The sequence below is a fragment of the Sinocyclocheilus rhinocerous genome, unplaced genomic scaffold (genome assembly GCF_001515625.1).
Source record: "Sinocyclocheilus rhinocerous isolate Xijiao unplaced genomic scaffold, SAMN03320098_v1.1 scaffold24, whole genome shotgun sequence".
NCBI classification, from domain to species: domain Eukaryota; kingdom Metazoa; phylum Chordata; class Actinopteri; order Cypriniformes; family Cyprinidae; genus Sinocyclocheilus; species Sinocyclocheilus rhinocerous.
The window spans coordinates 537,148-547,572 of record NW_015647124.1 but is presented as its reverse complement, the minus strand read 5'-3'; the positions used below and the strand labels follow the sequence as shown (position 1 = coordinate 547,572).

The window sequence follows — 10,425 nt, the reverse complement described above, 5'->3', positions numbered from 1 at the left end:
TATTATTAAAATAATATTCCAGTTCCAAAATTGCGAACATATTGGTAAAATATTGCTTCAAAAATGTTTCTCGGTTTTTTTATTAGTAATTAAATTCATGTTGAACTTGTCGGTGCAGGCTGCAACTGCATAAACATTTTATATGCATACAAAAGCAATTCAAGTTTGCAGTTTTGTTTTCTAGCCGGCTTAAGACTAATAATAAAAATGACGGTAAATGTAGCTACATCTCCTAAAATCTATACTAATATAGAAAACTAGAAAAATAGTGAAACCCAATATTTCTCGACTGATTTTCCCATCCAATAAGCAGTTTTACCGTGGTGGCTGTTTGATGGCAGCTCATGAAGACATACGGCTCAGACTCATGCATTCAAACATACCGATAGACAGACCGCTCATGACACAACGCTTTGAAATTTCATCCAGCCCTTTGTTACTCTCAGCGAGGGGCGGGTGCGCAAACAACCCCGCGCGCGTATAAATGAAGCGTCTTGCGCTCAAGAGGAACTACAGAAGAGCTCCGCTCACCTCGGGAATACATCCTCCGTCCTCCAAGGAATACCAGCCCTGACGATGCTGCACGTTGCCGTGTTCTCTACCGCTTGCCTCATTCTCGTGGGCTGCATCAAAGCGGCATCCGCCGGTTCTGTGGTGCTCAACTCCAACGCTATTAAGGTCGGTTCAGGTGTGGCGAGTCCCGGTCAATCGGTCAGCCCGAGTCCGGATGAGTCACCTGCGGACAGCGGCAGTCTGAACTTCGCCATCGATGCACCTCAGGTAAGAATATAAACGAGCGCGTGTTATCTCAGACAGCTGCTTTTACTTTGTGGTCGTTAGACTAATAGTGTATTTCTAAACTCCAGCAGCCTTTAATCTGCGAGAGTGATGAGGAATGCGGTGGCGACGAGTTCTGCTTCCTGTCTCGCGGTGTCTGTCTCCAGTGCAAGAAGCGCAGGAAGCGCTGCATCCGGGATGCGATGTGCTGCCCTGGCAACCACTGCAGCAACGGTAAGAGCCATCTAATGAAATACGAAGAGTACAAACATTTTAGCGTTATATAGCCTAAACAAACAACAAGCAGTGTTGGCTAACATTTAGAATGTGTCTTCCTATTAGGAGTTTGTCTTCCAAATGATCCTGACATGATCCACCAGACTGGAATGGAAGAGTTTGTGTCCATCTCCCAAGAAAACTCAACTGTTGTGGTGCCACCAAAAGTTGCAACTCAAGGTTCACCACAAAACCAAATGCTAAAAGGTAAACAATGATTAAAATAGCCAATGATGTATGTGTAGAATAGCTTCAAATTATTCTATGTTATTTTGACTGCATCTCAGTTGGCTGATATTTTTGAAGCTTAAATCTTCTGTTGCGTCACAAAGCATGAACTTTTCAGGAATGCGACTGGTATTAAATATAGTAATATTGTTTGAGTGTACAAGTAAAAGATGTGTAGGACCACTGGAGCATGTTAGCAATATAATACAATATTATGAAATTTATTTCCAAGACCAGGCTTTAAGATCAACTCAATCTTCAATGTAAAAGCTATTTTGATCTATTAAAATGATCTCTCAGACCTCAGAAAATGTAAGTTGTGCATGATATTCATGAGTGTTGTTTTGTTTTTAAAGGTCTGGAGGGAGAGAACTGCCTGAGATCATCAGACTGTGCTGAGGGACTCTGCTGCGCCCGTCACTTTTGGTCCAAAATCTGCAAGCCTGTCCTAAAAGAAGGCCAGGTCTGCACAAAGCACAAGAGGAAAGGCACCCATGGCTTGGAGATATTCCAGCGTTGCGATTGTGCAGAAGGTTTGTCCTGCAGAACGCAAAGAGACGGCAGCAAGTCATCACGGAGTCTGCCCACTTGCCAGAGACACTGAATGAATGTTCGAGGAATTTTCTTTCACAAAGCCCCCAGAGAAGCGAAAAAAAAAAGAAAAAAAAAAAAAGACTTGATCAGACACTACGAGTGATTGAGGGGAAGCAGGACTTGGAATGGGATACTCTGTTTTTCCTCCATTTTCTTGTGTCAACATTGCAGAGTAGATATAATTGTTTCTCAACGGAACTTAAATTTTGCAGTAAATTACTGTATTATACTGTAAATAATATAAGGCAGTTGGCACTTAATTCAGATATTTTTGTCAACCCTGAAAGAAGGTGCATCGGTCTTTTGCTAGTCTTAAATGTGTATACATCTGGTTTTTACAGCATATAGAGCTCATTTAAATGTCTATTTTATTCTAAATAAAGATGATATAAAGTATACAATGTCTTAAATCATGCTTACATTAAGAAAGTGTATATATTTCACTGTGGTAGTTTCTTACGCTGCATGTAAAGAGCACACAGGTGTGGTCAGAGCTGAGGGCTGGAATGCATTCACGTCTAGAAATTTAATTAAGGTATTTAATAAGGTGTGTCCTTATTTAATAAGCCATTAGAGACCTTTCCACTACTTAAAAAAAAAAGTAAAATCCAAAGCCATTGGGTGGTCATTATTTAATTGCATCTAGGAGGCTACTTTTACTTTTTATTTCTTTGAAGTCACTTTGTGTTAAACCTGTTGAAACTAATTTATCAAAGAGAACAAGCAGATCAAAATTATCAGTGAATGATCTATTATTTTAAAAACATGTTTTTTGAAGCTTAATATACAAGAACTCAAGAAAAACTTGAAAGACCAATGTCACAACAAAAAAAAAATTTGCAGTAATATAAACTAACCAGCATTGAAACGGAGATTAAAAAGCCATGCATGTCTGATTGATCTGTTTTCAAAAGCATTTATATAGACAGGTCACACATTACAAACAAGCATCTGTTTGAGGTCTGCTTGTGAATTCTGTCTGTCTCTCTCTTTGAAGGTGAGAGGCTTTAATATGGTCTAGCACGTGGAGACTGGCTATAGTCACCTTCTCTTTAAAGTTCAAGGATGCTTACTGATAGTGGCAGCGTTTAATGGCACTGTCTGCTCGTAGCCATTGCCTCCAGTGAATAATTATGGCACATATATCAGACTTCAAGCTATTTACTGGCTTTATACATGGTTAAATGATTATTATTAGACTCTTTTATGTTTCAATGCTGGTCATTTTAACAGTTCAAACAGAACACAATGCTGCAAAAGAGCAAATACCCTTCCTCTCAAAACACGCCCTCATTCAGAAAGTCCTTTTTGTGGGTAGCCTACTGCTTCCTTTTGCATTTCTCCCAGCTGTAATTGGAAACTTTAAGTCTTTTACCTGGAGCTGTCAAGAGAGACAAAGCAGTGGGGTAAGCATTTCAAAGCACAGGATATACAGTTTGCAATTGTCCCTTTCCCATCCATGTGCCTCGGCTGGCATTGGAGTGTCTTTCTCCCAGCTTTTGTCAATACCGTCAACAGCTTGAAGACCACAAACATCTGTGCCCCCAAGCTGCACAATGGTGCAAAAGAAACCCAAACCTCCACAGTCTGCATACAGTAAAGCAGTTAAGTCTTTGATGGCAAAAGCGTTTCGCAACAGGTCAAGGCCATTTGATCTGCTTCACTAAGAGGAATCAAGAGTCCATAAAGGATGTTTCAAGAGTTCAGGCAGCAATAATCTGCAAACATGAGTGTGAAAAGGTGGATTTCCTACTTTTTTCAAACTAGGTACAATAAAGCAGCAATACTGGGGCTTCTGAACATAGTAGTGTGAATGTTTGCGAACTGCCCCTAAAGCCTGGTTCACTTTGAAGTTGAGATCAGTCAACACTTCACGGCACATACCATTTTTCAACAAATAGTTAAGTAACTGGGGCTCACACACGGAGTTACTTAAAAAGAACCCAAACACATTAATGCGAAATAGGCATTTACCCTCGAAAGTATGTGCCGTTGAAGGTAGTCTGGCTGTTTTCAATGACATTTGGCAAGATGAATGGGACGCATGGCTGTATGTGTTGTAACATTTGATTTAAATTATTTTTTTTCCTTCTTCTAAACAATCACTGTATTTGATTTACTTGTCTGAAGAATTTGAGTTAAGAAACTGCGAGAGAATAAAAATTGACTAGATCCATGTACTGTATATTTGTCATTGCCTTATTAAAATAAAATTAAAAAATAGCGTTTCAACCAAAATTAGTTAATTTAGGTCATATTTTAAAGCTCAGATCTCCTTAAACAGGTCTAAGTGAGATGAGAGGATACAATTAAGGAAACATTTTGAACATTAAACGGTGTTTTTCACAGCTCTTTATTATAATGGCAGATATGCAGCGTAAATGAATGACATTTGAGTAGTTGTCTTTAATTTTAAGGTTGTGTGTAATTACTAGTATGATCTTACCTACCTACCAGTTGCATCGAAGGGGTGAAAATACTGATGCGATGATTAAAACTGAACATCCTGGAATATTATGAAAATAGCCTTATTAAGCAGCATCACCTTTTCAAGAATGATTCCAATTCTGAGCTGTTTTATGATATTGTATTCAACTGCATTTAGCATTTGTGGAATTATATACCCAAGCCAATGGCAATGTGCATAAATACAGATATGTCTCGTCTGTGTCACATAGAGTAGAGGTTTGTGGGTCAGTGTTGGCTGTAGAATGGTTTGGAATGGCCCTGTGCTGTTTTACTAGCTGACTGACTGCCATGCTTGCAAATTACAGACAGCAAGATCCGACTGTAATGATGGCAGGCGTCACAGATATGAGCTTTTTAAGATGCATGGTTTTCAGCAGCAGACAGCAGCCTGACAGAGTCCAAACCCAGAGTTAGAGAGCAGAACGCCACCTTCTCTATGGCTCTGTATACCTCAAATCAAAAGACTTGGATTTGAAGAGGGCAAGAAACAGTTAGTCAACAACTAGGTGAATACGAGAATTTTATGATATAGCATTAACAATCATTCTGAATTTTTGCCTTTTATTACTGAGATTCCAGAGCTATCTCAAGATTACAAACACACCATATTTACAGTCGAATGACTTTCAACACTTTTCAACACTGAACATTTTTGGCCTGAATCGGACAAACTCCCAGGCAAAATTCAGAGTTGCTTTGTGTAATGGAGAAATAGATGTTTAGATATTTCTCCTAAAATGCAAATGACACAATTTTTGACATACAGTAAGAGTACAGAGCTATAAAATGATTAATTATAGTATAGCTCAGATAACTTGGGTTTAGAAGATTTTGATGAGAAACATTTGAATTCATATTGAGCACTCTGACTTTTGATTGGATAATTTGGAATCTTGGCAAATCTGAGCACAATTTGAGACATTGTTGATATCTCTTCTGAAACTTTAGAAGAGGCCTTTTTGAAGTGCTTTAATGCTTTGGTTTGGATGCTTGGCAGAAAATTAACGCAACACTTGGGTTAGTTAAATGGTGAAAAATGTTTTAGTTTTCTAAGACATAATCTTGACACATTATCTGATTGTTTATATCATCATTAAACTAAAAGGGCTTGTTATGTCATGGAACATCTGAGAATGGTCTGAACGCTCGCTCTTGTTCCGCGCAGATTGACGAGGTGATTTATGGACATCTTGGTCACTAAGGCCTGTCGGCATAATTACATGATAAATATTTGTCATGTTTTGATGTCTTGTGGAAAAGTGATTTTCATTGGTGATGACAAATGACTGGCTCAGAAACAACAGTATTATGCCTTCAGAATATGATGTGAGAAAAAGAACAAACAGCCTCTCATTTTTCACTCAAGGAACACAGAACAGATGCTGGAATAGCTTTATGAAGTTTTATGGCAAACATCACTCATGCACCTGTCTCTCAGTCACAGAAAAAAATAAAAAGCTATACTTCTCATAGTTTTGCAACAATGTTTATAATTACTTCTATTTTTGTATACTAATTAGTTACTTATTTAAAAGCTAATTTGGTTTTGGAAGTATTTGATAAGAAATGATTCATAGAGAAAATTTTAATAATCTGGTAAAATTTGAGTCATTGGTCCAATCTCTTCTGAAACGCGAGAATACTGGGGTGTTTTTCTCTGGAATAAATCGTATGGATGCCATGTATGTCAGTACCATATACATTATCGGCCAATGTATTAATATTACATTTTATTACAATCGGTGGATATTAGATAAATAATTGTGCATGCTTATCTCCTCTATTGTTTACATTTAGGTCACCTTTACAATCATTTAATGCTTACTTAAAGTTAATTTGTGAAAACACTAGCACTGTTATATGTAAAAAAATTTTTTATCAAATCTCAAAATTAACATCCATTTTCATACTGTACATTATGATGCTGTGACACCTAAATTCACATTTAAAATACTCATTTATTTTATTTTATTAACACCCATTTATTTATTTTTGAAGTATTTAAAAAAATATATATATATATATTTTTTTTTATTAAAAATAAAATTTGGTAGAAAGTGTAGACTTTTTGTTTTTTGGCCTTAACAAAAAAATTGGCATCTACCAGATTATTGTATCTATTATATTTTGTTTTTATTTTTTACATCAGTGCATCCATACATATACAATCAAAATAGGAATCAACACATGCAAAAGTGATTTTGAGTGATTACTGCATAGTCTCCTATAGCAGCACTGAGCTGATGATGTGGCTGGCCGTGAGCGTATGGTTGTGTAATGTGGAGGACAGAGGCAACTTCTTTGCTGTCACCATGGTGCTGGGTGTCTTATTAGTGCAAAAGCTTCCACACCCACTCATAAAAAGTCACTATTGAGTATCAGTCTATTAGCAGAGGGGGGAAGGAAAAATGCTGGACTCCATTGTGTATTAAAGGAATAGTTCACCCCACACCATAAAGTAATACAGAACTTGGACCCTTTATTCCAAGTCTTCAGATTCAGAATTTTTATTTTATTTTATTTTTTTGTAAATATATTTCTGATCTGATCAGAATAATCGGATCGATAGGAAACAATTAAGTATTTCAATTCTTGAATCTGACTATCTTTTCAATCAGATTCAAAAATACCTTGCACACACACACACAGTGTCATGATGCATTTGTTTACCTGCCCTTTTATAATAAGATCTGACGTTTACATATGTATTGCTTCTTATGAACATGCATATGTTTATTTACGTCTTACAAACTGGTCAGTGGAGAAGACTGAATATTTACTAAATATTGGCTAAAAAAGCTCATCTGACATTTACATTAGCTTTATTTTAGACATCATCAAGGCAAAAACACTAATTATATTTACAATAGCATGGTAACATTATCATGGTGGCACTGCGCATGTGCTGAATTTTTGTTCTGAACATAAATGCACATTTATTTAAACAGAACTTTCAGAATCTAAAATCGGATTGGTTTCATTCGGACTGACGAAAGGTAGCGCATGTAAACATACCTAATGATAAATTTGGATCTGTTACACACAAGGCACAAATCATATGAATCAGGTCACATTGGCAACGTTTATGGAGGGTGTTTTTTGTCAGTTATGGAGCTTGATGGATGTTTTGATTCTTCCACAAAAAAGACTGATCTTTTTATCGTAAACTATTCCTTTAAGACAGCAACTAAATATAGCCAACTAAATATTTTAAGGTGCTCCACATGTGATGCCATTCTTATAAGGCTGGATCAGCGATTACCCGAAGTGAAAATGCTGGAGGCGTCTTCCTCTTTGAGGTTTGTAGGTCACCCAGAGTTGAAGTCAGATAACTCTGCAAACCTCAACAGAGATTTACACAATCACTTCGGAAAAGAAAGGCATATCTCCTGTCTCCCTCTGAAAAGAGACAATGTCATTCCACAGGAGCGCTCAGACCGCTGATCTTCATCATTAAAGACAATTATGTCACATTCACTTCTCCTCTCCCTGCTCTGAAGGGAAGTAGCCAAAGCCAATTTAATGTTCCTCAATTGTCTCCTTTGTACTGCGTACAGTTTACTGGGCTTAATAGGACAGGCCGCTTCCCTTTGATATTACCTCTTCCTCCGCCAAACCCATAATGCCCCCATTTGTTCTACACAAAAGCCCAACTTAAACTACACAAAGAGGTGGTTACACAGAATCTCATTTGCCTAAGTGATTGCATCCACAAAAAAGGCTTGAATCTTTGATCTCAGTGAGGTGCAAATGTGTTGGCTTTACTCAGTTGCGTGAGGCACTGACCGAAACAATGGCGCCCCTAATTCGAGCTATTACCCGCACATTACTAGCTCTGCGTTTGCTCATTTGCACAAGGGTTTAGGAGCAAAGAATACGTGTCAATGGGTGGACTCGAGTCCGGCCGACTCCGTCATCTGTGTAATCTGAGAGGAGCAGCGGTCAGCCTTAATTTGGAGGGGCCACTTCAAAAAGAGCGGCTTTGGCTGCTGTCGAAAAGCAAACAACATTTAGCACCTCAGTGCCTAGTGCTAATGACAAACAAGCTGCTCAGATCCACATGAAAGAGGGGCATCCTTGGGTCTCCATCAATGACCTTTTCAAATACACTTCCTCCACACACAAAAGAGCCCACCATCCATCTCCTCAGAGGAGCAACCGTGCTCCAACCCAGGCCCATTCACCGGTCCTCACTCTAAATGTGAATGCAAGGATGGGGGAAAAGTTTTTCTTCTCAACTACGCTTGAAACAAATACCGTAAATAAGTCAAAGAGACGGAGGGAGGGGTAGGTGTACATTACATGACTTCAAAGGCTCTCTCTCTTCCCCCGTAGAGCCCAGGCAGCGTGCTTATTTTCAAGGTGCTTATTCATGTGTGCAGACTTGGGGCTACATCACTCAACATTACCCAAGGGACACTTACAGTTTCCTCCAAAAAAAAAAAAAAAAGGGAGGGGGTCCAAACAGATTCTGGAGAACTTGAAACTGACAGAGAGGATATTTCCGAGACGACGGCGGTGACCTCGCGTCACCCCCGTGGGCTATGTCAATTAACCTCCCATTTTACAGTTGGCTGCCTTGTGAGAAAATACACACCAACACAAAGGCTAAGTATCATCAATTATATCATAAAACAACAGAGAGCCCTCACATAAAAGAAGATAAGCTGCCCGATATTACTTTATTTGAGAGTTTTTATATCACGTCATTTCAAGATGACAGATGGTGATAATTTTATTGAGTCACACATCAGCGCCTTAAGAGCACAAGTGCTATTCATGGTGGTAATATAATCAGGTTGTCGCTGACGTCATACTTTCTTGCATTACATATTTTTAGCTGTATGTTACTTCCCAGCTTTTTTGTCTTTACCCCCACAGGCCCATTGGCAAGGGACAACGATATCAGTGGCTTTTCTTTATAAAGCTGGCAAACATCTGCATCTTCTCTTCTTAGTTCTTACACAGGCATCAATGGTTTCAATTACTAACTGCGTTAATGTAACAGGAAAGATTGTCATCTGTAGGGAAACAGTTTTACAGTTCAATTCACAGTGATTCTAGTGTTGTTATCTTGATCTCTGATTCTGTATTGATTATGGCATCTACAGAAATGCCTCTGTTTTCAAAGGAAATGAGATTGGCCTTTATCCCAATTGCATTGTTTCTTTTTTTTTCCTTTATGCCAATTTGGGATTAGATCTTCATATACGGTGTAGAAATATGAAATTGTAATTCAAGCATATCTGATGCATTGTAAAGCATGAAAATATTATTTTATAATTACACATTTTTAATCGCATCATATTGATTAGAATTAGTACTTTTAAAAAGGAATGTGTAACAGGACTGTCAAACTGCACAATTGTGGAAGGTAAATGGTCTGATTAGTACAGAATATGAATATGTCTGCACATTCTCACTGTTATTCAGCAGTTATGCTTCCTGAATATATTGATATGATATTACCTGAATAAAATATTTTAGTATCGTTGGTATCTCGGCCAAATATTGTCCTATCCTAACAAATCATACATCAATGGAAATCGTATTTATTCAGCTTTCAGACGATGTATAAATCTCAATTTCGAAAAATTGACCCTTATGACTGGTTTTGTGGTCCAGATATTTTGAATTATATTTTATTTTTATATTTTTGTTTTAATTTAATTTTATTTAGTTTTAATATTTTTTGTTGTGAGTTTTTGTCAACTTATATTCGTTTTTTTTTTTTCCTGTATATTTTCTATATATTCTGTGTAGTTTTATTTATATTAATTTTTATTAATTTATTTTAGTTTGAGTCTTTTAGCACATCAAGTTAAACCAAATGAAAATGTGAAATATTGCTTTGGAAACTAGCTTAAATAAAATAAGTTAAAAGTGAGGCTGTGAATTGTATTTTAATTTATTTCATTTCATTTGACTGTATATTGACTTTTAACCACCTGGTCTCGGGTGAGTTTTACTATGTTTATGAAGATAGTTCTCCTCCAAGTTCCCGCTGGTGTCCTGTTACCGTAACTACAGGTGTAGCTCATCACATCAACTCTGGATATATTACCTTTAACGTTTGTTGTC

The 10,425-nt window shown here is 37.4% G+C and overlaps 1 protein-coding gene across 2 annotated transcripts; it reads left to right on the top strand.

Moving 5' to 3' along the window:
* Window positions 1-443: 443 nt before the first annotated feature.
* On the top strand, window positions 444-2,234 carry dkk1b (dickkopf WNT signaling pathway inhibitor 1b). Of its 2 annotated transcripts, none has more exons than XM_016513293.1 (4): window positions 444-780; window positions 870-1,011; window positions 1,120-1,260; window positions 1,638-2,234. In XM_016513293.1, the coding sequence occupies exons 1-4, from the start codon at window positions 577-579 to the stop codon at window positions 1,883-1,885; spliced, it is 735 nt and encodes a 244-aa protein (XP_016368779.1). In that variant the 5' UTR covers window positions 444-576; the 3' UTR covers window positions 1,886-2,234. The 2 variants fall into 2 exon arrangements, with proteins under 2 accessions (XP_016368779.1, XP_016368778.1); XM_016513292.1 differs by having other exon boundaries at window positions 867-1,011.
* Window positions 2,235-10,425: the final 8,191 nt, after the last annotated feature.

What these genes read in the sequence shown, in the direction of transcription:
- dkk1b (XM_016513292.1), top strand. Translation starts at nt 577, where the DNA reads ATGCTGCACGTTGCCGTGTTCTCTACCGCTTGCCTCATTCTCGTGGGC. An exon ending in TGGCAACCACTGCAGCAACG is followed by an intron (nt 1,012 to 1,119) that starts GTAAGAGCCATC and finishes TCTTCCTATTAG; the next exon opens with GAGTTTGTCTTCCAAATGAT. An exon ending in ACAAAACCAAATGCTAAAAG is followed by an intron (nt 1,261 to 1,637) that starts GTAAACAATGAT and finishes TTGTTTTTAAAG; the next exon opens with GTCTGGAGGGAGAGAACTGC.